The sequence below is a fragment of the Panthera uncia genome, chromosome C2 (genome assembly GCF_023721935.1).
Source record: "Panthera uncia isolate 11264 chromosome C2, Puncia_PCG_1.0, whole genome shotgun sequence".
NCBI classification, from domain to species: Eukaryota; Metazoa; Chordata; class Mammalia; order Carnivora; family Felidae; genus Panthera; species Panthera uncia.
The window spans coordinates 118,626,113-118,651,510 of NC_064810.1; the positions used below are offsets into that span (position 1 = coordinate 118,626,113).

At 35.9% G+C, this 25,398-nt stretch overlaps 1 protein-coding gene and 1 long non-coding RNA gene across 8 annotated transcripts in view; one reads left to right on the plus strand and one right to left on the minus strand.

Moving 5' to 3' along the window:
* XRN1 (5'-3' exoribonuclease 1) overlaps positions 1-25,398 on the plus strand; it is a 121,033-nt gene that overhangs the window by 89,992 nt on the left and 5,643 nt on the right. For 5 of the 7 annotated variants that reach the window (XM_049628718.1, XM_049628719.1, XM_049628723.1 and 2 more), the window contains 13 exons: positions 351-420; positions 2,762-2,969; positions 4,266-4,361; positions 9,589-9,697; positions 14,281-14,342; positions 15,840-15,950; positions 16,108-16,230; positions 16,687-16,846; positions 18,990-19,171; positions 20,774-20,887; positions 20,982-21,084; positions 24,532-24,570; positions 24,923-25,083. In XM_049628718.1, coding sequence (XP_049484675.1) covers positions 351-420; positions 2,762-2,969; positions 4,266-4,361; positions 9,589-9,697; positions 14,281-14,342; positions 15,840-15,950; positions 16,108-16,230; positions 16,687-16,846; positions 18,990-19,171; positions 20,774-20,887; positions 20,982-21,084; positions 24,532-24,570; positions 24,923-25,083 — 1,538 coding nt within the window. The remainder of the gene's footprint in view (positions 1-350; positions 421-2,761; positions 2,970-4,265; positions 4,362-9,588; positions 9,698-14,280; positions 14,343-15,839; positions 15,951-16,107; positions 16,231-16,686; positions 16,847-18,989; positions 19,172-20,773; positions 20,888-20,981; positions 21,085-24,531; positions 24,571-24,922; positions 25,084-25,398) is intronic. The other 2 variants (XM_049628720.1, XM_049628721.1) reach the window with 1 other exon arrangement.
* LOC125921272 (uncharacterized) lies at positions 932-25,032 on the minus strand. Its single transcript, XR_007457361.1, has 4 exons — positions 24,949-25,032; positions 19,999-20,068; positions 2,770-2,835; positions 932-1,104 (listed from the first exon to the last, which is right to left on the minus strand). It is a non-coding gene; the product is annotated as an uncharacterized LOC125921272 (long non-coding RNA).

Genomic DNA, 25,398 nt, shown 5'->3' on the forward strand with positions numbered 1-25,398 from the left:
TGCCTCCCAGACTCTTGGAGTTCAAAGTCCTTTAGCTTCAACCTTGCTCTGTTTGAGAGAGGAGGGAACTTCAGATCCCCCTACTTCTCTGCCATGTTGGCCCCTCCCCTTATTATGAATAATTTCAAACATAGACAAAAGCAGAGAGAAAAACATAATTAATCTTCCCAAAGCGTATAATTTAGAATATTATTTTGCTTTAAATTAATACTGGTAAAGTAATCTGTATTTTTTCATTTGTGTATTCCCCTGCACTACTTTTTGATAATTGTAATTAATGTTTCTCACAGTTCAAAAACTTATAAGCTGATTTTTCATTATATGATTTTTAAATCTATTTTTTTTCACAGCTAACAGAGAAGCTGATGTACTATTTGAAGTATTATTTGATGAAGAATTTCCCGGAGGCTTAACAATAAGGTTTGTATTTCCTGATGATAATTATACTTTGTGAATATGAACATGTGACCAGTGACTTTACTTATTTGTCCGCATTTTGAATTCCTCTTATATGCAAAGACATCATACTTGCTACCAGGGAAGGTAGCAATGAGTAAGACAGACATGCTTTCTACTTTCACAGAGCTTTCATTTTAGTGGAGGAGATAATTGTGTAACTGATTATAATATTAGTTATTTAGTTAAAATGTGAGAAGTGCTGGGAAGGAAAAGTTCAGGTTTCTATAAGAGTATAACTTGTCCTGAGAATCCTAGAAAGCCTTCTTGACAAGTATTTAAGATGAGACTTAAAGAATGAATAATAGCTAACTGGAGGAAGAGGGAAGAAGAATGGTAAGTGGTCATGAAGAAGAAATAACAACATACAACAAAGGACCTATTCAGTCATTCAAAAAAAAAAAAAACGCAAGTGTGTCTGAACTTTAACAAGATTAGAGTAAAAGAGAAAAGCAAGAACCACACTGCAGGAACTTGTAAGCCAACTTTGAGGACATGTTAAGATTTTGGTATCTTGATCTTCATCCTTAAAGCAATGTGAAATCATCAAAATCAAAGCTGTGACATGATCAGATTTGCATTTTAGTGTAATTGTGGATGCTGAAGCCAGACTCAGGTGGTTTGAGGAGGCAGGAAATTGAGCTGACCCTTGAGAAGTTTGACCATGAAGGAGAGAAAAGATAACTGGAGGTTAGCAGGTTTAAAGGAAGAGAATTGGATTTTTTGTTTAAATTAATATGGGTGAGTTTTATTTATTTGGGGGAAGCACTGATAGAAAATGTACAGGAAAAAGGATTATGATAGAATGAAAGGTACATGGAATGGGTTCTCTCACTTATTCTTTGAGTTACCTTGAGTAGGTAGTTAAAAGCATTCTGACCCTCAATTTCCTCATTTATAATGAAGATACATACTTCACTAGATTCTTGTGAGGATTAAATGAAGTCCTTTCCAGTTTCCTGTCTCCCTTCTAGAAACTAGCTGGAAAGCTAAACTGAATTTAGCTTAGTTTCTTTTTCTCCTCTATTTTGATTAGTGACTAATTAAATAAAAAATTGATTACTCTGGTTTAGTCTCTTTTCTTTTTAAAAGTAGGCTCCACACCCAGCATGGAGCCCAAGACAGGGCTTGAACTCATGACCCTGAGATCTGAGCCAAGATCTAGAGTCGAACACTTAACCAAATGAGCCACCCAGGCACCCCTTGTTTAGCTTATTTGCATAAAATCACTATTGTCAGTCCTTTTCCACGTAACCCTCAGAATGCTATTACTGTTGTTTTACAACTCAAATGTGCCTGTTACCGAAAGACTTTAACTGTCTACAATCTTCAAATGCAGCAGCAGAGTCTGGATCTCATATCTGATTTTATTTTTCATGAAAATGTTTGATCACCAGTAACCTTAGCCCAGTAACTTAGAAGATACATTTTTAAGATGATTAACTTTTTTCTCAGTGTCTTTTTTTTCACTCCTAGGTAGAGGCACTGGATTTCTTTACTGATAGAGAGCTATGTAAAAGATTACCTGTACATTCATTTGTATAATGCAGAATCTTTAAGTATAGTTCTCATGAACATATTTTCTACAAATCATATAAAGATCTGTCATAAAATAATTCTACTCCATCATCTCTTCATATAAGAGGATTATATTCTTAGAAAAAGTGCGTAATAGAGTTAAGAACTTTTGACAAGAGAAGATTTATTTTAATATCTAATATTTTTGTTAAGGCTAGGAAGGAAGGAAATCACAAATACTTGTCTATTAAGCCTTCCTGGGTCCATAACTTTAAGATGGGAAGGTGAGGATAAAAAAGGGCTAGACTCAGCAATTGATCAGGAGACAAATGTGATCAAAGTTAACATTTACCCTACTGTGTAGGGAGAGGTCCACTGAGAACAGTGCCGCATTTGAGTATCTCCCGGTCTTTCATAAACCAAACTGTACAACCCAGTTTTTAAAAGAAGCTTGACATTTAATTCATAAATTTTTAGTTATACTCAGATATTTTGTTGCCAGCCTTCTGAGAGCAAACTAACACATACACACATCCCTTGCACACTACACCTGTAGAAGAGTTGTTCCCCCACTTGGTAGCACTGAGTAGTCTATTCAGAAACTTTTCAGAAATGTATCCTCTTATAAATTGAGATCTTTCTATGATTTCAGGTTCCTCTGCTGAATTTAAGAGTAACGTTTATTAATTCAGATTATGGACTGACTGTCCACCCAAAAATAATTTGATTTGTCTGCTCCCTAACACATTTAGTATTATTTCCCCCTGAAATAACTGTTTACTTTTAGGTGCTCACCTGGTAGAGGTTATCGACTGCCAACAAGTGCCTTGGTGAATCTTTCTCATGGGAGTCGCTCTGAAACTGGAAATCAGAAGTTGACAGCCATTGTGAAACCACAACCAGCTGTGAATCACTATAGCTCAAATTCATCAATTTCCTCTGGGCATTTGGGAGGCCTGAACCATTCCCCGCAATCACTTTTTGTTCCTACTCAAGTAAGGCGCTTAGTCTCATTTCTTTCTGCCCCTTACAAATCACAGGCAGACTTTGTAAGTGGAAACATAATTTGACTTAGTTTTTAAAAAAATTTTAGTTCAAATCAATTTCAGATTTATTTTAAGTTAATGGACTAGTAAAGAGTGCTACTGATAGCATTCTACCTCTGTTATAAAATTAATTATATTAAAGAAGAAACACATTTTTTAAATAGCTTGAGAATGTTTTGTTTTCATATATTTACCTTTGAAACTAACGTTTCCATTTTTTTCTTATATAACTCAAATGTTATATCTACTACGAAATAACATGAATTTGAAACGTTAACAGGGAGAGAATTAAATTTATTGAAAGATATTTACAAGTTTCTACTATGCAACTCATGGGTGATTTACTTTATTTTATCTTTCTGGGGACATAATTGAATTGTTTTGTGAGAGACACTTAACCGTATTCCATGTCCCCAAATCTTAATCACATTTTTTTTTATCTTAACCTCACTTTAATCCAAGTAATATGTGTTCATTATAGACTAATTAGAAAACACAGATAAGGAGATAAGAGCAAAGGAAACAGAAGCAAAAATACTCTCAAATTTCATAGGTAACCACTATTAAATTTTGGTGCATATTTTTTCAGAGTTTAATCTGAACAAAATCAGTTCCCCATAAGTAATAGGTGATTTTTAATCTATTAGATGCTTTTGTGTAAGAGGAAGATTTTAAGAATAAAATCATTAGATACTAGTTTGAATGAGATAATATATCAGTACATTGGAAGGCAAAAAAAATATTTTCGTAGGGATATTGATTTAGTATAATCCATAGCATTTGTCATGCTTTAAATATTTTTCAATTGGGGCACCTGGGTGGCTCAGCCAGTTAAGCGTCTGACTTTGGCTCAGGTCATGATCTCACAGTTCGTGACTTCAAGCCCCACATCAGGCTCTGTGCTGACAGCTCAGAGCCTGGAGCCTATTTCGGATTCTGTGTCTCCCTTTCTCGGTCTGCCCCTACCCCATTTGTGCTCTCTTTGTCTCGCAAAAATAAGGAAATAAACATTTTACTTTTCAGTAAAACCATTCAAAACTAGTTACATATGATGAAGGCCATTTTCACTCCAATAGAATATTTTTATGATTACTGAGCTCCAGAAAAAAGAACTGAGATTTCAGATAACGGAAGTTAAGATCCTGTCTACTGCTAATTAACTTTAGTGAATTAATTTTATTTTTTAATATGAATCTTAATTTTTTTGTGTTTCACTTCCTTAAGAAATTTTTTGTGCTTTGCCAGGTACCTAGTAAAGACGATGATGAATTTTGCAACATTTGGCAGTCCTTACAGGGATCTGGAAAGGTTCAGCACTTTCAGCCAACTCTACAAGAGAAGGTTAGTATACCTTGTTTGATGGACATTTAATTTAAAAAAACAACAACAACAGAGTGCCTAGGTGGCTCAGTCAGTTAAGTGACCAACTCTTGATTTCAACTCAAGTCATGATCTCATGGTTCATAGGATCGAGCCCCGCGTGGGGCTCAGTGCTGACAGCGTGGAACCTGCTTAGGATTCTTTCTCCTCCTCTCGCTTTCCTCTCCCATGATCTCTCTCTTCTCTTTCTCCCCCTTCCTCTCTCTATCTCTCCCATGATCTCTCTCTCTCTCTCCCTCCCAAAATAAATAAACTTTAAAAACCGCAACAAGATTTACATTTCTCTTTTGGGTATGCAATGACTAGTTTTCTTCAGAAATCTCATAAAAGAGAAATAATGCTTTTAATCACGAATGTTCAGAATTCTCTTCAGCCATATATAAAAGTTTTTGGACTCATAAGTGGGAATACAGATAATTTTTCTTTTAAATCAGTTTTGGATTTTATGTTAGTTGTTTGCAAAATCATAATAACTGTATTTTAAATTCAGGAGAGGCCTTGGGGTGCCTCGGTGGCTCAGTCAGTTAAGCGTCCAGTTTCAGCACAGGTCATGATCTCACAGTTGTGGGTTCGATCCCTGCATCAGGCTCTGTGCTGACAGCTTGGAGCCTGGAGCCTGCTTCGAATTCTGTGTGTGTGTCTCCCTCTCTGCCTCTCCCCCACTCGTGTTCTATTTCTCAAAAATAAATAAACATTAAAAAAAGTTTTTTTTAAATAAGTTCAGCAGAGGCCTTAATGGCACTTATTAACTTACTCATTTTCACTTGCATGTATAGCTTTATTCTGACAGTTGGTTGTCTTAAATGTGAATGAGCAAATTCATATTCCCTATATATAGGGAATTAGAGATTAAGAAGAAAAATTCCGCTAACAAAAAAAAAAATGTTGACTCAGACAAAAAAAAAATAATAATAATACATTCCTACAACACAACTCTTCTTGCCAAGCTACTGACCTATCTTCTCAGCTTAGGTCAAGAGGGAATGTTCTCTCAGGTTTATAAACCAGTAGCCTACACCATGAAGGCCTCTTTTGTTCTAATGTCCTCCAATAATGGTGGCATTATCAGAGTTTATCACAGTAGAAAGGAGAAAATATCAAGGGAAATGATGATAAAATAAACATAAAAAGTGAGAGGGACAAAATACACAGGTCTTCTCTGCCAATAGCTATTACAAATTTTGCTTATCAACCATAAATCCTTTCTACCTAAATATAATCTATATCCAGATTTTCAAACCCTCTTTTCCTCTCTTATTTGATTCTGCTAACTACTCATTCTTTAGAAGTACTGTATTATCATTCATTCATTTCATTACTTCATTCAACATGTATTTGATTGCCTACCATGTACATTGTTCTATACAATGAGACATAGCTGTAAACAAAACAAAAACTCTGACCCTCAATCGGTATCCTTGGGAGGAGAGGACAATAAATAAGTAAATTATATGGCATATTGGTAATACAAAAGTTTAAGGAAAAGTTCAGGGAAGGAGGATAAAAAATGTTGGCAGGAGACGTAGAGGCAAGGTTTTGCAGTTTTAAATAGAATTATCAGGTAACATTTGAGTAAAGATTTGAATGAAATGAGGACTAGGGCATGTAGATATGTGAGGGGAGAGTATTCCAGACAGTTCAAAGACCCTGGTAGGAATCCAGGTGTACTCAAGGTAGAGAAAAAAAGACTTATGGTTCTCAGTCAGTAGAGTGAGTTGTAATTAGAGAGGTGATACATGGATACAATGCAGGATCCTCTGGGTCATTAATAATGACATTGGTTTTTACCCAGTGAGATAAGGAATCAGTGAATGGTTTTGAGAAACAGAATGACATCTAATTTATATTTTAATGGGATCATTCTTTCTGCTATCTTGGGAATAGAATGTATAGGAGCCAGGGTAGAAACAGATTAGTTAGGAGACTACTAGAACCATCAAGGTACAGTTGATAGTGACTTGGACCAAGGTAGTAGGGGGCTGTGAGAAGTGATCAAATTCTAGTCATATATGGAAGGGATTGCCATCTAATGACAAATTGGATGTGGGGTTAAAAGAAAAAAAATGAATTAAAGAGTGTTACTCTTAAGGTCTTAGTAACTAAAAGGATAGAGGGACTGTTACCTGAAATGGATAAGATAGCAGGTCAAGTAGGTTTGTGGAGGAAGATATAGAGTTCAGTTTTGGTCATGGTAAATTTGAGGTATATATTAAACATCTAAGGGAAGATTAAGAGTTAGAAATTTGAGTGGAGATGCAGAGTCAGTGTTTCTGATAGTTACGGAGGAGAGAGAAATTTGGCATGTGTTTGTTTATCTATATGTTTATATCTATGTATATCCAAGGAAGTGGATGTAGATAGAGAAGAGGTCTAATAACTTAGCCTTAGAGAATTCCATCCTTAACGAGTCAGAGAGATTAGGTGAATCTGACAAAGAGGACTGAGAAGGAATGGCCAATGAGATAGGAAGAAAACCAGTAAAGTGTGGTGTTCTAGATGCCAAGTGAAGAATGGATGTCAAGTAGAATAATCAACTGTGTCAAATGCTGGTGATGGATCAATTAAAATGAAAACTGAGAATTAATCATAGAGTTTTTGCATCTGAGGTCATTAGGAATCTTGGCAAGAATGGTTTCAAGTAGGGTGGTAAGAGTGAAATACCGAGAAGAGGAAAAGAAAAAATAGAGGCAGAAAATATAGGCAGCTACTTCGAAGGAGTTACACTCTAAAAGGAAACATTACCCTGACGCCCTTCTTGGCCTTCTGCCATGTGTTCACCTTCTTTCTTAACCTCCATTTTTCCAACCATTCACTGGGCACTGCTCCCTAAAACTGGACAACAAATTGTTTTTTTTTTCTTCCCCCTTTTGCCTTACTGTTTGGTGACATTTGCTCTTACCTCACTGCTAATTACCACTCAATCTATGTGATCCATACCTCTCAATCAAGATCTAAGCCAGTATCTCCAACTTTCTAGAAGACGGGTATAGATGGATACCCCACCATCATCTCAACCTCAAGATGTTTTAGAATTGACCTCACCTAGTTTCCTCTCTTATCCTTATTTCTAACACTACCATTTTCCACGGCATATAATCTGATGAGCATGGAGTAAAAACTTTTTCCTTTTTTCCTCTTTTTTTTTTTTTTTTTTTTTTTGCAGTGAGACTCCAAATCTTTTTATTTCCTTTCGGTTCCCACAACTGGACCTTAGAGTGTTATCCTAAGCCTAGGTTAACCTCCTACCTGTGCTTCCTGCTTCTTATCTCTTTCCTTTTTGGTCCTTCTTACGCAGTGCTGCTTGATGCATCTTTCCTAATGATCTTTCCTTATGATCCTTTCACAAAACTGTGTGGACCCAGTGGCATAATTGGGCAAAATGTCTAATAAGAGCTCCTGGGTTTGAAGTCAGTTTATTCCCTGAGGCACTGTGGTGTGATAAATCTGGTACCAGACTAAAAATCAGGAAATCAGATTTGGTGACTCAAATTGAGCAACTCTAACTTCCTTGGTCCTCTGGGGCCTTGTGTGTAAAATTAAGGCACTGGAGTTAGATGACCTCTTTTCCAGCCGTAAAACAATATTATTCAAATATTCTAGAATGTACAGGGCTCCCTCTTCAGTACTAATGGAATTCATTAGTTTCAACTGAAACTAATAGCTAGACCTTCTATAATCTAACTCTACCTAATTCTTATATAAAGTATATCCAAATATTTGATAAGATGGTCTGTTTTAGTAAGTTTGGTCTCTTTCCTTTCGCACAAGTAGATAATTCCCACTTCAGGTTATGTGTTCTTACTGTTCCTTCCACATTCCTCTCTCACTACCAAAATTCCCCTAGATCTCAGTCTACTAGTCATTATACTACCTATTTCCTTGAGATAGAACTCAACATTTGATACTATATTTCTTCAGAATCGTCTGCATGCTGCTCCTGTTATTGGGTGCTATTTCATTATTTATACCAGCTAAACACTTTCATATTTCCAAGAAACAAGAGATCCCATGTATATCACTTACATCCATGAAGCATTAATAAGCAGCCTAATTTTCATCTGATGACCAAATTCTAGACAGCTCAACATGATTTTTAAAAAAGTATTCATGGCACCTTGGTGGCTCACTCAGTTAAGCATCTGACTCTTGATCTCAGCTCAGGTTGTGAATTCAAGCCCTGCATTGGACTCCACACTGGGCATGAAGCCTACTTAAAAAAATTATTTTGTGGGGGTGTCGGGGTGGCGCAGTCGGTTAAGCATCTGACTTTGGCTCAGGTCATGATCTCATGGTTCACAAGTTTGAGCCCCCCATCAGACTCTGTGCTGACAGCTTAGAGCCTGGAGCCTGTTTCAGATCCTGTATCTCCCTCTCTCTCTGCCCCTCCCTTGCTCTCTCTCTCTCTCTCTCTCTCTCAAAAATAAAATATTTTAAAATTTGTTGTTTAGTTTTTTTTTTTAAGTATTCAAGCTTCTGGAAAAAGCAAAACTATGGAGACAGTGAAAGATCAGTAGTTGCCAAGGGGTTAGGGGGAAAGGATCAGTAGGCAGAGCACAGAAGATTTTTTAGGGCACTGAAAATAATCCGTATAATGGTGGATACATATCATTATACATTTGTCCAAACACACAGAATGTAACACCCAAGAGTGAACCCAGTGTAAACTATAGACTTTAAGTAATAATGAAATGTATGCAATTTAGGTTCATTAGTTGTAACAAATGTACCACTCTGGTCGGGGATGTTGACAATGGGGAATGCTATACATGTGTGGAGACCAAAGGTTTATGAAATGTCTCTGTACCTTTCTCTCAGCTTCATTTTGTACCTAAAGCTGCTTTTTAAAAAGTCTTTACAAAATATAAAATAAAAATAAAATTTTAAATATCTTTAAAAAATATTTAGGCCTTTATTGGAAAAATATGAGTAACACATAGCTTTATGTAGATATCAAATAGAACAACCCAAAAAACTATACCCAAAACTAGAATATTTTCTAATTAAACTTATGGCATACTTTTTCTTTGAAACAGTACTGTGAACATGGGTTTTAGAGTTAGATCTCAAATATCAGCTCTCCTATTATTGAGTTCTACAATTTTTCTATCACTTTGAACCTCACTTTAAGGAAAAGTAGTTATAATATTAAAAGTTTGCTTAAATCATTTATAAGAATTTTAACTTTCAGATTGCAGTTCTACCTCAAGAAATAAGTCAAGTAACTCAACATCATAAAGCCGCCTTTACTGACAACACTGTTAAATGTCAGCAAAGAAAACATGAGCCTCACAAAAAATGTAAGTTTAAAGTTCAGAATAAACAAACTTATGATGCTAACTGCTTTTTTTTATTAATAAGTTTTATTGAGTTACAATTCACATACTATAAAATTCAGTCTTTTGAAGTATTTACAGTGATTTTTTTGGTGTTTTCACAAAGTTGTACAACGTATGCCACTATCTAAATTTAGAACATTTTATCACCCCAAAAGGAAACACCATACCTTTTTACAGTCATTCCTCCAGCACCTGGAAACCGTTAATTTACTTTCTACCTCTGTGGATTGACCTATCTGGACATTTCATATAATGGAATCATAACATTTGTGATTTTTTGTGACTGGCCTCTTTCACTTGGCATAATGAACATAAAGTGCATCTGTGTTGTAGTGTGTATAAATACTTCATTCCTTTCTTTTTTTAATTTTTACATTCCTTTTTATGGCTGAATAATATTCCATTGTATGAATACTACATTTTGTTTATCCATTCATCCATTGATGGACAGTTGGGTTGCTTCCACTTTGGGGTAAAATGAATAATGCTGCTGTGAATATCCATCTACAAGTTTTTTGTGTGAACATATGTTTGCAGTTCTCTTGGGCATATACCCAATTGAAGTGAACTACTGAGTCGTATGTTAACTCTATGTTTAACTTTTTGTGGAGCTACCAAACTGTTTTCCAAAGTGGCTGTACCATTTACATTCCCACCACCAATATATGGGAGTCCAGTTTTTCTGCATCCTCCATAATACTTGTTATTGCTCATCTTTTTTATTCTAGCCATCCTGGTAGGTATAAAGTGAAATCTTTGTGGTTTTCATTTGTGATTCATTAATGACTAATAAAATTGAGGATCTTTTCATGTCCCTATTGGCAGTTTGTATATTTTCTTTGGAGAAATGTCTACTCAAATCCTTTGCTCATTTTTTTATTCATTCATTCATTTATTTATTTATTTATTTTGAGAGAGAGAGCATGAGCAAGCAAGCTGGGAGGAGCAGAGAGAGAGAGAGAGAGAGAGAGAGAGAGAGAATTCCAAATAGGCTCCATGCTCATTGTGGAGCCTGATACGGGGCTCAATCTCATGACTGTGAGATCATGACCTAAGCTGAAATCAAGAGTCAGACACTCAAGTGACTGAGCCACCCAGGCACTTCACCTTTGCTGATTTTAAAACTGAGTTACTTTTCTTTTCATCCTTGAGTTGTGTGAGTCCTTTATCAAATCTGTATACTAAATGCTTATTCAGATATTTGATTTGCAGATATGTGCTGTCATTCTGTAGGTTGTCTTTTTAACTTTATAGTGTCCTTGAAACACAGCAGTTTGTAGTTTTGATCAATTCTAATTGATCTATCTTTTCTACTTTTCTTTGGTTGCTTGTGCTTTAAGTGTCCTATCTAAGAAACCATTGCATAATCTAAGGTCACAAAGATTTACACTCATCTTTTCTCCTAAGAGATTTGTAGTTGTAGCTCTTATTTTAGGTCTTTATTAGTGTCTGTATATGGTATGAGGTAGGGGTCCATATTCCTTCTTTTGCATGTGGATATCCAGTTGTCTCAGCATCATTTGCTGAGAGACTATTCTTTTCCCATTGAATTCTTCTGGCACCCATTGAATTTTCTTGACCCCCTTGTTAAAAATCAATTGACTATAGATGAATGGGTTTATTTCTGGCCTATTAATTCTGTTCCACAGATGTATATACCATCTTTATGCAAAGAATACCCTTTTCTTGTCTTGATCTTTCGGGTAAGCTTTCAGTCTTTCAGCTTAAGTGTGATGTTAGCTGTGGGGTTTTGGTAAATGCCCTTTATTAAATGAGGAAGTTCTCTCCTATTCCTAGGTTGTTGATTTCCACCACCCCCCCCCCCTTGGAGGGAGGGATAATGGGTTTTGTCAGTTGCTATTTCTGTGCTTAATTAATATGATATATTCCATTTATTGTTTTCTCTGTGGTGAACCAACGTTGCATTCTTGGGATAAATCCCCCTAGGTCACAGTGTATAATCTTTTTATATGCTATAAGATTTGATTTGCTAGTATTTTATTGAGGATTTTGGCATAGAATTATAGAGTGGGGATTGAGACTAGGGCAAGTTAAAAAGCCCCTAAGCTCACTGTTCTGAGAGTCCGACTTTTTCCTTGAATAAATACTCCCCGGATTGCTAAAAGCCTTTGATTCATTTCCATAGTTCTGAAAATTTGGATTCTGGTAATTTTGTGCCCATTTTCTTGCTGCTTTTATGGAGGAGAGAACTTGTAGAAGTCCTTACTCTGACATTTTTGCTGATGTCTCCTTACTACTTTTTGAGATAAATTTTATTTAGCATACTCCAGTTACTTTTCTGTGTATAAACATTTGCTTATTAAATTACTCCAACCTATATTCCAATTTTTTATTAAAAATATGTATTAGGCACCTGCGTGATTCAGTTGGGTAAACATCGGACTTTGGCTCAGATCATGATCTCACAGTTTGTGAGTTTGAGCCCTGTATCAGCTGAGCTTGAGCCCCACTACTGGTGAACTCAAGCCCCACTTCGGGTGAGCACAAGCCCTGTTACGGGTGAGCTCAAGCTCCGCTTCAGGTGAGGTCGAGCCCCACCTTGGGTGAGCACGATCTCCACTTCGAGTGAGCCCTTCTCTCTGTCCCTTTCTCTGTCTCCCTCTCTGCCCCTTGTGGGATTCTCTCTCTCTCTCTATCCCTCTCTCTCTGCCCCTCACTCACTTGTGCCCTCTCTCTCTAAAAAAATAAAATAAAAATAAAATCTTAATAAATAAAAATATGTATACTGTGTTGCAGTATTCTCTTAACATAATTTATACATTTTTATTTTTTTCATTCCTTCAGTAGTGTTTTCTGTGTTCCAGGCACAGTAGGGAATGTAGATGCAGAGATAAGAATAGTTACTTTTTCTCTTCTCTTGATCAGAATATTCCCAAATTGCTGAAAATTGCTCTTTATGTTCAAAATATGACTCAGTTGTTATTCATTCATTTATTTATTCAGCTGCTACTGATTGAGCTGTTAGGTGCAAGGTACTGTTTTAGGTGCAAGGGATATATGAGTGAACAAGATAGACAAGTTTTTCAGCCTAATGGACATTACATTCTAAGGCAGAGACTGGTAATAGACAAAAAAAACCTATTCAATAAATTTCATAATCTGTAGTAATTATAAGTGCTATGATGAAAAATAAAGCAGATTAAAAGTATAGATAGGGGTGGTATTTTAAGTAGAGTGGTCAAGGGTTGCCTCTCTGAGGACATAAGTTTTGAGCAGAAACACCAATAAAAGGGAGTGAAATGGGGTAAGTTACGCAGAACGTTTGAAGAGCTTTCCAGCAGAGGAAATATCAAGTGTGGAGTCCTGAGTCTAATTTATTATATTTGATGTATGCATGTATCTTGTGTGTGTGTGTGTGTGTGTGTGTGTGTGTATCTTACATATATTATAATGGTCTTTTAAAATATTTTTTTAAAAAGCTATTTTCAAAAAAATTGTGTGGTTTTATAACTTTGGTTCAGTTTGACAACCGTTTTGCACCAGTATCTATATGTTATTTTTGTTTCATTTACATTTTTAAATTAAATATAGATTGATACCCTATAAATCTGATAAATATAGCTTAAAGGTTCTATATTTAATTGGAATGCATTGTGATTTTTCTTCAAATTATTATTTACATGAATGCATGTAACTACATTATTTAGAATTCCAGTTTTGTTGTGTGTGTCTCAACAAAGGCTTAATGTCAGTACATGTTAACTTGCTTTTTCTTTTCCTCATTTTTGCAAGATTACTTCCTTCCCTTCTTCTTTTCCTTACCTCCCTTTCCTCCTCTCCCCTCCTCTATTTCCCCTCTTCTGTTCCCTGTCTTCCTATTTTTGCTCATTTCTTACCACCTCTGTTCATCTCCCCTTCACCCTCCTTCCCTTCCCTTCTCCCTCCTTCTTTTCTCACCCTCTCTTTCCTCCTTTGTCCCTTCCTCCCTCTTTTCCTCTTTTTTCCTTTACTCCTTCATCTTCTAATTTATCCGTTTCATTTTTCTTACCATTCTCCCAATTTACCCTTAACAGAAATACTAAAATAGCTTCCTAGTTTTTCTCTTACTCTTTATGCCACTGCCATATTTTAATCTTCCTAAGGCACAATTCTGATGAGATCACTACTTGCTCAAAACCTTTCTGTCATTGGTTGCCCACTGCTTACCGGATTAGCTCCATTATATTCCTTGATCTCCAGTGGAACTAGTCTAGTAAGAGTTCCATAAATACATTCCTTGCTTTCTGCTTCCATTTCTGTTCTCCTGTTATTTCCTTTGCCTGAAATGTTTAGCCTCCCTTTGCAAACCTACATACTTCAAAGGCTCATTTACATGTCACACCTTTCCTTTTCTCTTGTTGTTATCTGTGAGTATATCTTCTTCCGCTCATCCAAATTAAAAGTTTTTCAAGGTCTGGGCCTTTGTCTTCTTAGAATTCTGTGAATTTTCAATACAGAGTCTTGCTGTGGTAGATATTTGGTAAATTTAACTAGTTTGCAGCAATACTTTTCACTTACCAAAATTCCTATTTTCTTGTCTCTAGTTAAAGAAGAGTGTAAGAGTCCTAAAACTGAGAGACGGTCACAAAAAATGTCAAATAAGCAGGTAAGCTTTCTTAAATCAAATTTCTAGTAGCCAGCTTTTTATTACAGTGGGTAACTGTGTGGCATCTGAATTTTGCTGCCCAAATCCATAAGTTGCCCAAATCCGTAATCACTTGGATGGGAAGTTACACAGCTAGAGTCAGGATTTGGAACTAGAGATACTTATACACACATACATATATATAAATACATAAACAGATATGTATTTAATAGTTGGGTGGCTTTGAGCAACTCACTACACCTCTTATAGCCTCAATTGCTTCATCTTTTCTTTTTTTAGAGAGAGCACGAACAGAGGAGAGAGGCAGGGGGAAGAGAGAATTTTAAGCAAGCTCCACGTTTAGCGCTGAGCCCAACATGGGGCTCGATCCCACAACCCTGGAATCACAACCTAAGCCAAAATTAAGAGTCGGTCGCTGAACCAACTGAGCCACAAAGGTGCCCCCTTAATTTCTTCATCTTTAAAATGCAGGGTTGCCTGAATGGTTCAGTCAGTTAAGCATCCAGCTCTTGATCTCAGCTCAGGTCTTAATCTTGGGGTCGTGAGTTGGAACCCCACGTTGGGTTCAGCACTAGGCTTGGAGCCTACTTTTATAAAGTAAATAAATAAATAAAAATTAATTAAATGGAGATAAATATAGATTTATCTCACTTGATACATTTAGTCTGTATATACATACATACAAACATACCTATGTACATAAATGTATGTATGTATGTATAAAATCTGTGGAAATATGTGTATATTCAATGATTCATTTAGGATCAACATGGCAAAGTTAATGATTAAATCATTGTGTGGAGTAGCTTGGTGTGGGAAGAAGCTGAGGTTATTTATGTTTGCCTTTGTGTAGTCTCTGCTGATTGATAAGGAGAGTATATGCATTTTATGATCAAAGAATAACAAATTTTTACTCTAAAAACATTCGACACATATACTTACGGTATATGTACTTTCTATATGCATATTTTTTAATTTTTTAAGAATTTGATCTCTTATAAGTTAGTCATATATCAAATATATAAAAGGCACCTTAGCAGAATATTTGGCACAAGCCAGGTTATCAGCAAATGGAACCCATTAATATTTAGATACCAGTAATGATTGACTTTTAAGACCCTCTTTTTCTGAAATTCTTATGCTATACTTTCCTTTCTTCTAGGAAGGGATTTATAAACTTTGTTATGGGTTCTTTCTCAAAATAGTGTTTTTAATGCTAAAATACTTAAGATTTGAAAGACAATTAATTGTATTGAAATGCAATTAGAATCACCACTATTGCTTCATTGAAGGAATATTCATAATTGAAGGAAATGCTAAATCTCATTTAGAAGTTAATGAAGATGCAGATCTAAGTTTTTTCCTCATCCAAGTTTACAAGCCCCATTCTTAAGATATAAAAGAAAATGGCACTTAAAAAAATTTGCAGTAATTTATTTAGAACACTATTAAATGGCAGCTATTTGCACAAAAAGCTCATTCTTAACTCTTTTATAGACATTTGGAGGGCCTGCCAAATGTAATATTAAGCTATTGAAGAGAAATGAAAGTGCAGAAGTCTCAGAAAACCAGAAGGTTCTGACTGGTTACCCAAGTGCTGTTGATAAGGTAAAAGACCATTTATTCAATTTCTGTTGCCAAACTTTAGCAGCTGGGAAGATGATTGGGTGAAAATTCAAATGATCGTAATTTTGTACCTAAAATTCTTAGCTTTTTCCGTATCCTCATATTTTCATCTTCATGCACAAAATATTTATTCTTTTAGCCTAACCCTGGAATTGAGAACTTTTTAGCATGCTTGAATATCTCCAAAGAAAATGAAGTACAGTCATCTCATCATGAAGAGCCTCCAAGTGAAGAACTTTTGTCACCACAGTCATTTGCTATGGTTTGTGTTCTGTAGGAGCTTTTGTACTGTAGTAATTTTACTATTGTGGCGCATGCGTACATACCCCATGCAACTGTTACAACACTTTTATGTCCTGTGGACTGGTATGTTGCATCATTATTGTCATCTTGTAGGGAAAACCAGGCTTCCCTGGGCATTTTAGTTATCCGTATGTTTGGGTTTTTTAGACCTGTATGTTTGCTTTTCAAACATTGCCACCAGGTAATTTGGTCAAGTTAAGCAGAAGAATAAGTACTGTTTCTGTGGCAGGAAATGTGGACATTTTGTTTCAACTCTAGACTGTTGATTTTGCTCATTCCTTACCTGAATGTAATTATCATCTTAATTTTTAACACTAGAACTCACTAAAAGAAAGGTTAATAAGCTCTGTAACTCTAAGGTTAACTTTTCTCCACCTACCCCCACCATCTCCATACCAATTATTTTCAAAAACAGAAAGGAACTCGGATGCTTAAAGAAATACTAAAAATTGATGCCTCTGATACTGTGGACCATAAGAACGAAACGAAGCAGTTTGGTAATGAAGCCACTGTTCCCTCTAATAGAAGAGATGAATATGGACCTTCATCACAGCCTCAACAAAACAAGAAATTAAGTACGTGAACGAAGTACTAGTACTAGTAACCAATATCATTTCAGATGTTCCGTTCGTTTGGGTTGTTTTATCATGTGCTTTTGAAGATAAAACTACTTGTAGTTTTAAAAGAGTATAATGAAGAGTAACAAATAAGAATGTAATGTTTATGCTGTGTCATTAAATAATAATATAACTCTGTAACTAATAGCTCTATAGCCCCTAAATGTCTTCTTATGATTACTTAAATTGTGCTTTTGCAGATACTCATTCGGTAGTGCCCAAACCTAGACAAGTTTTCACATTCTAGCTTTTTTTCCCTCAGTAATTTAAAAATAGTTTTGTGACTTAAATACATTATTTAACTTTACTAAGATTTTAAGGGTTTTTTTCATATTTATAAAATGAGAATAACATTGTAAAGGACTCTTGCAGTAACTATATGATACATACAAAGCAGCTTGCACTGTGTCTGGCATATTACAGGTACCAATATACCTATAATTGATATAGCATTATGTTATAATAGCTGGGCCAATAGAAGAAGCTACAAAATCAATTATAAATAATTAATGGAGGTAGACACTGTAAAGTGGGTGCTTGCCTTAAAATTTTGAAGCCTATAGCATGCCATCTGGCAAATACATAGCCAGATTGGTTTTTTTAAGTTTATTTATTTATTTTGAGAGAGAGACTGACTGAGCACAGGAGGGGCAGAGAGAATCCCAAACAGGCTCCACACTGTCAGCACAGAGCCGGATGTGGGGCTCAAGCCCACGAACCGCAAGATTATGACCTGAACCGAAACCAAGAGTCACACTCTTAAACGAACTTAGCCACCCAGGTGCCCCATAGCCAGATTTTAGTACACATCCATATTTGCCCCTACTGTCTCTGTCCCCTATACTTCAGTATTTTGTCTGTATAATTATCTGCAAAAGCCTACCAGGAAGAATGACTCATGCAAAAGTACATGGGGACAGAAATTTCTCAGGTAAAACAAACAAACAAACATCAGTTTGAAATAAGCAGAACTGACTTCATTAAGCATCAAAATCTGGAACAGAATCAGAGCCTAGCTTCATTTATTTTATATTCCAGTGAATAATAAGATAAATAATCAATTTAAAATTTGAGTAGCTATTAGGAAACTATCCTGGTGACAGACATGCTCTTGGAATAACAAAACTGGAAAAAGATGGTCTTGCTGTCAAAAAACAAGTAACTTTTATTTCGGAATAATGAAGAATATATCTCTTAAGAGTCGAGAGCTCAGAATCCAGCCCAAGTAACAGAGTTTGCAAGTTGTGTGGCTTTAGGCTAGCAACTTAACCTTTTTTTTTTTTTTTTAAATCTATAACGTGACAGGTTTAGGTTCATTCTTCACTGGGGTATGCTCTTGTTCTATTAGTTTGTTCATCCTAAAGAATGTGAACTCTTAGAATGTTTTAATCATCTGTAAAAGCACTTGAAAGGGTTACTTTTAGAAAAACTTTTAAGCAGCTTCATTTTGGAGCAATAAGACCATTTATCTATGTGTCTCAGAATGTAGGATGGAATTTTGACAAGACTGAACCCAAAGCCTCAAAACTTAAGAATTAATTGTAAGGTGCCTGGGTGGCTCAGTCCTCTGAGCGTCCGACTTCGGCTCAGGTCATGATCTCACAGCTTGTGGGTTCAAGCCCCGCGTCAGGCTCTGTAATGACAGCTCAGCGCCTGGATCCTGCTTCAGATTCTGTGTCTCCCTGTCTCTCTGCCCCCTCCTCTGCTCATGCCATGTCTCTCTCCGTCTCTCAAAAATAAACTTAAAAAAAAAAAAAAAAGAATTGTAAATCAGCTCAAAAAAAACTATTTGCTTATTCAAATTTTGCTTTGCTCAAAAATAACTATGTAGTCATTAATCTCTCAAGATGTCAGTTTTTGAGCTACTTACCATGTTTTAAAATCTTCATCATGAATCATTAATCAGTTACAGTCATTTAAAAATCTGTATTGAATTCTTGGTAATTTTAGGCAGTACTAGATAGTTCTTCTATTTGCTTCATGGGAGATTCCTCTTTTCACCTTTTAACAATTTTTTGCTTGCTATCTGTAAAACCCTACAATAACTGCATAGTTCAGTATATCATTTAATATAGATATATTCTTTTCTCTTTTTTGGTAGCATCTTACATGAATAAGCCTCACAATACTAGCGAATACCATAATGTTCAGCCTATGGACCATGTGTGTTGGCCTGCTCCCAGCCATATCCCTGCTGTGTCCACACCAGTAACTGAACTTTCTCGAATTTGTTCCCTTATTGGAATGCCACAACCAGATTTCTCCTTTCTTAGAACACCACAGGTATAGTATACTACTGTTCCATTTATTTAAGTTCTTTAACACTGATCTTAAATAGATTAACTGAAAATCTTTGGCTAAAAATAATATAATGGAGCTGAGTTTTTGTACTTTATGAGCAACATAGATTTATACTTCCCACTATGGCTCACTCATATTTATGCCAGAGCCCTCAGAGATGCTGACAGAGAGGAACCTGGGCAGCACGTAGTCTTGGACAGATTGATAGAGCTAGGGATCTTGGTCTATAGCAGCAATTTTCAAAGCTTTGGCCTAATAAACTCCCACCTTTTTTTTTTTTTGAGGACCCCAAAGGATTTTTGCTTACTTGTTTTATATCTATATTAACTGTATTAGAAATTAAAACTGAAAAAATTAAAAGCATTATTTATTAAAAATAACCTTTCAAAAATTTTAATGAGTGGCACTGCTCTACACTTTTACAAATCTTTTCCATCTCTAGCTTAATGGAATGAGCTAGATTCTCATATCTGCTTCTTACTATCAATCTCTTATGATTTGTTTTGGTTAAAATACATGAAGAAAATCTGGCCCCAGACAGACTGATAGTTAGAGAAAAGGAGGGAATTCTAATAGCCTTTGCAGATAGTAGATATTTTTTGATACTACATTAAAATATGGTATTTTCTTAGAAGTTAGTTGCAGTGTAGAATCTAAAGCTATATCAATGAATTTTTTGTCCTCTATATACTTGTGAGAAACTGAGAGTGGAAAAGACAAATAGCACCTTAATATCATTATTAAAATAGTTTGGACCTCAAAGACTTCCTGAAAGAGTTTCGGGGACCCCCAGGGGCCCCAGACTGTACCTTGAGAACCACGGACGATAGGAAAGGTTATTTGATCCTCTTTATATCCAAGTTGTTAATATATTCTCACCTAAAACAGAAAGTAGGCTTAAACTCACAACATCACATAAAAATGACTACCTTTTAAAAAAGTAGAATTTTTAAAAAAAATTTTTTATAAAAGAAAAAATGTGTAATAAAGAGTTGTAACTTCTATGTGAACATAAAATTGGACATAACCTCTAAGTCTTTTAGATTTTGGCAGTTAATTCATATTAATGAAATATCTGCTAATTGGAGGATGGTGTAAAGCAGGAGTTAGAATTTTTTTTTTCCCAAGGGCCAGATAGTAAGTATTTTAGGCCTTCTGGGCCATATGGTCTCTGTCACAGCTACTCAGCTGGGCAGTTATAGTATGAAAACAGACTTAGGCAATACATGAAAGAAGGGACTTGGCTGTGTTGCAAACACAACCCTTATTTATAAAAATAAGCAGAAGGCCTAGTTTCCCAACCCTTGGTATAAGGAAAAAATTTTGTTGGCTTTCATTTACATTAGGATGCCTGACCCTTCAGCTAGCTTAAAGAGCATTTTATTTTGTAAACATGGCAAGATAAGGAAACAATTCTAAAATTTTGCAGGGCAACCCAAAACTTAAAACGATTGTCCTTTGTTGAATTTTTGAATTCTTTTTTATAGAATGTCACATGAAAGTATTCTACTTGTTTAAGCTTGAGGGGAGAAGGTTAACCTCCTAGACAGATAACTTCATAGACATTCATGTTCTCTTTTTTAGACGATGACAGTTTGCCAGGTGAAATTATCTAATGGCTTACTGGTACATGGGCCACAGTGCCATTCTGAAAATGAAGCCAAGGAAAAAGCTGCACTTTTTGCGTTACAACAGTTGGTAAGAATTAATCATGACTTCTCTACTAAACTTTTAATTAATCTCTATAGATGTTTTTGTTGCATTGTCTTCTAACTTTTAAATACTTCCTTAGGGCTCCTTAGGAGTGAATTTCCCTTTTCCTCCACCAATATTTCCGAATTATCCTCCTGCTGTACCACCCGGAACCATTCCTCCAGTTTTTCCTCAACCTACTGGTAAGATAACTTGGCCTTTTTAAATATTTGTTACTGAGTTTCTGTTTTTAGAAAGTTCTTTTAAGAAACATCATTTTGAGGAAACCAAAAATGTATTTAAATATCTAGGGAATGTAAGAAGGAATTGTGAGAAAAATAAGACTGGAACTAGAGATTGCAGATTTATCTAGAAATACCATTCCCCTCTATAGCCTCTAGTCTAGCTGAAGTAGGACTGTTCTTTGTTCTAGGCAGTCCCTTATTCCCCAGTAGCTGCCGACAGATGAATTTAGGTTTAAGTTAGACATCAAAACAGAGGTGGGAAAGGGGGAAGGAAAACAAGTGGAGGGAATAAAGAACAGATAAGGCTTTGAAGCTGTGGATGTGAAAGAAACTGCCCTTGATGATGAAGCTTCAAAATGAAGAATGAGGAGTTTCTAAGTTTACTGTGTGTCTCTTAATATTCTCTCATAACTGTCTTCCTCTTTCAAATGTAGAGCCTGAGTTATCAAGCAGGTAGCTCCCTGCTTCCTGTAGCCATTTGGGATCTTCCTAGTGTTCTCAGGGAATAAAATGGTCACTCTGGAATCAGAACTCTTTTTGTCCAGGGTCTTTTACTGCCTGACTTTGCAAAAATCATATAACTTCTTTGGGAATCCATTTTCTTATTTATGCTAGACTGTGTCCAGGATTTCTTTGAGACTACCATTTTATAATTTTATGATTCTAAATCTTAAGCTTATTAAACTTTTCTTTTATCACCCCTTTTTCCTAATAGCAGTTGGCTTCTTTATATCCTACTCATTATATTTTAAAACCAATCATTTGTTTATTTCAGGTTTAGAAATTTTATTTTCTGAGATATTAGTGTAGGAGCTCTACACAGCTAATCTTCACTAAAAACATTAGAAAACTTAATAATGCATATTAAACAAAGTATCTCTTCTCTTGGCCCAAACTACATGAAACTGAACAATAAATTATTTTAAAAGTGTAAACCTTTTACACTTATAAGGACAGAGAGCTAAAAGAAGAAACATCAGCAGATTAGAGATTTGAAAAGAGTTCATGATGAGAAAAGCAATTCACAGAGTAATAACTAATTTAGCAGAGTAGGGATAAGCTACCCTAAAGTATCTGTAGAAGACAATCCAAATGAGATGATGAGCATCTCTCGTCCCTCATAAATCCTAAAAGTTTCAGAGCTTGAAAGTATCAGAAGCTATCAGAGCTTCCAATGAGGCATGGGCTGAAAAAAGGGGGATTGTTTCAAAGTCTGTATGTGGAGGGATGGGACTCCTCAGATACCACCCCACACAGCCCCTTCAGGCAAAGCGCTGGAAGTATATTCTCCAGAGGACTCTCTAGATTCGGGAACACCAGGCACAGAGTACAAATATTTGGCTGAAAACTGAGATTAAGGTAAAGTTCCTTTTCCTTATCCTGTTCTCAGTTTGTAGCCAGCCATAGCTCATGTAGGAAGTTGGAAGATGGTTCTTTTCAGAAATTCACTGAACTATAAAGAAAATACCTGCTGACTTTTGGAGAATAAATATATATAGTAAAAGTAAAAGCCAAGAGATTTCTTTTTTTTTTTTTTTAAGTTTATTTATTTTTGACAGAGAGAGACAGAGACAGAGCATAAGTGGGGGAGGGGCAGAGAGAGGGAGACACAGAATCTGAAGCAGGCTCCAGGCTCTGAGCTGTCAACAGAGCCCAACGCGGGGCTCAAACTCACACACCACGAGATCATGACCTGATCCTTAGACACTTAACCGACTGAGCCACCCAGGTGCCCCAGAAAAGCCAAGATATTTAAATGTTAATCAGGAGAAAAAACTTCAGCATCAGATTAACATTTTTAAGTTATTTTATAGATTCCTACTTTATGATATGAAAAAGTCCCAGTGGAAAAAAATGGGGGAAAGTGTATTTTATGTTTAGAACAATGATTCATTGGGGAAATTGTGGAGTTGATCTATGCATAAGATTACTATAGCATCTTCTAGGGGCACCTGGATGGCTCAGTCGGTTATGCTCCCAACTCTTGATTTCAGCTCAGGTCATGATCTCACAGTCGTGAGATCAAGCCCCAAGTTGGGTTCTAAGCTATACATGGAGCCTGCTTAAGATGCTCTCTCTCCCTCTCCCTGTACCACTGCCCTGCTTACACACGTGCTCCCTCTCTCTCTTTCTCAAAAAAAAAAAAAAACAAAAAACAAAAAAAAAACCCAATATAGCACCTTTTAAATAGATCTTCTTAACATGACAGACACCACAGTTGCTTATAGGTAGTATCAAGGCCTAATTTTATAAATATTTTTAGCATTTTTCATATTAAAAGTTTTTTTCATGCAAGAATTTGTACATGTTTAATTCAGAATACTAAAATACATTATGATTCTTTTCTCCTGATCCAGAACTTTTTTAAGTGGCTGAATTATCAAACTATCCTATCTTATAGGTCTGGCTGCCTTTTTACTTCTCTGAAAAGAAATTATGAACACAGTACATATCTTCCTTCAGTGGCAATGTGCTGGTGTCTCACTTGTCATTGTTTAATGTAGTAGTTCCCATATGCTGCACTGGTACTAACTGAATAAGAATCCACCTGTGGAGCCCAGGTGGGCTGGGCTGAGGAATCTGAGGAATCTGAGGAATACAGATTCCTTGGGTTCCTCAAAAAATTAAGAATAGAGATACCATATGATCCAGCAATTCCACTTCTGTGTATCTACCCAAAGAAAACAAAAACACTAATTCAGAAAGATGTATGCACCCTTATGTTCATTGTAATATTACTTACAATAGCCAAGATATGGAAGAAACCTAAGTGTCCATCAAGGTACAACAGAGAAAGACAGATATCATATGATTTCTTCTATATGTGGAATCTAAAAACAAACAGAAACAGACTCATAAAAAGAGATTGAACTGGTAGTTGCCAGAGGAGAGGGAGTTGGAGGATGGGCACAAGAGGTGAAGGGAACTAAAAAATACAAACTTTCAGTTTTGTACTGATCAAGTCAGGGAGATGAAAAAGTACAGCAGAGGGAATGTATTCAGTAATATTTTAATAACTTTGTATGGTGACAGGTAGTTACAACACTTGTCATGGTGAGCATTTTGCAGTGCATATAAATATCAAGTCAGTATGTTGTACACGTGAAACTCATATAATCCTGTATGTCAACTGTGCTTCAAAAAATACAGATTCCTGGGCCTCTGTGAGTCTGGTTTACTAGGTCTGAGGCCTTGCCTAGGAATCTGTATTTCACAAGCTCCCCAAATACTCAGATATAGAAATCAGGTTTGGAAACCACTGGTTCAGTGTGCTTTTAATATGAAACAAAACGTAATCTTTTAAATCCTTGAATTACAAATATTAGAATAGGGAAAAGAAAGATTCTACATGTCATATGAAAGTGATCAGATTTCAAGACTTGAGTTTTTTTGGTTTTTTTGTAGGCTGGGATCACTATGGAAGCAACTTAGCACTGGGGGCAGGTGAGATCCTTAAGATTTCTCTCTTTTTCTCCCCCAAGGGACAGTTTGATGATCCTTTTATTATTTTTTTAAATAGTATTACAAATATTCCTGAAGTTCGTATTAGTATATGATACCATTGGCCTTTGTAGGCCAGACAGCATGATAAGCTGACTTCTGTAGATGGCTTATGGTCCTAAGGGGGTGTCCCGAGGTACAATGTTATAAGCAAGATTAATCATAAGTTAAGTGTATATATGCCCTTTGGCAAAATGATAAAAGCCAAAAAAAGGGTAGCGGAAGGAGGTCTTAAATTTCAGGGTTTTGATGGTACTATTTTACTGAAAAAGAACTTTTCCATGATTTTTAACAGCTAATATAATGCCTTCATCATCTCACCTCTTTGGCTCAATGCCATGGGGACCACCAGTGCCAGTTCCTGGGAAGCCTTTTCATCATGCTTCATATTCTGGGACCATGCCCATGGCTGGGGGAATGCCCAGTGGTGTACACAATCAGTTCATACCTCTACAGGTGAGACCTGAAAAGAGAATTAATATGTGTGTGTGTGTGTGTGTGTGTGTGTGTGTGTGTGTGTGTGTCATATATGACATATGTATACATATGACATATGTGTACATATAAATGTATACATATATACATATGTATATGTATACATGTGTATACATATGTATACATATGTATATACATATGTATGTATATGTATGTATATACATACGTATACATATGTATATGTATACATAAATACATATGTGTGTGTGTGTGTGTGTGTGTATATATATTACATTTTATTTATTTTTGATAGAGACAGAGCACAAGTGGGGGAGG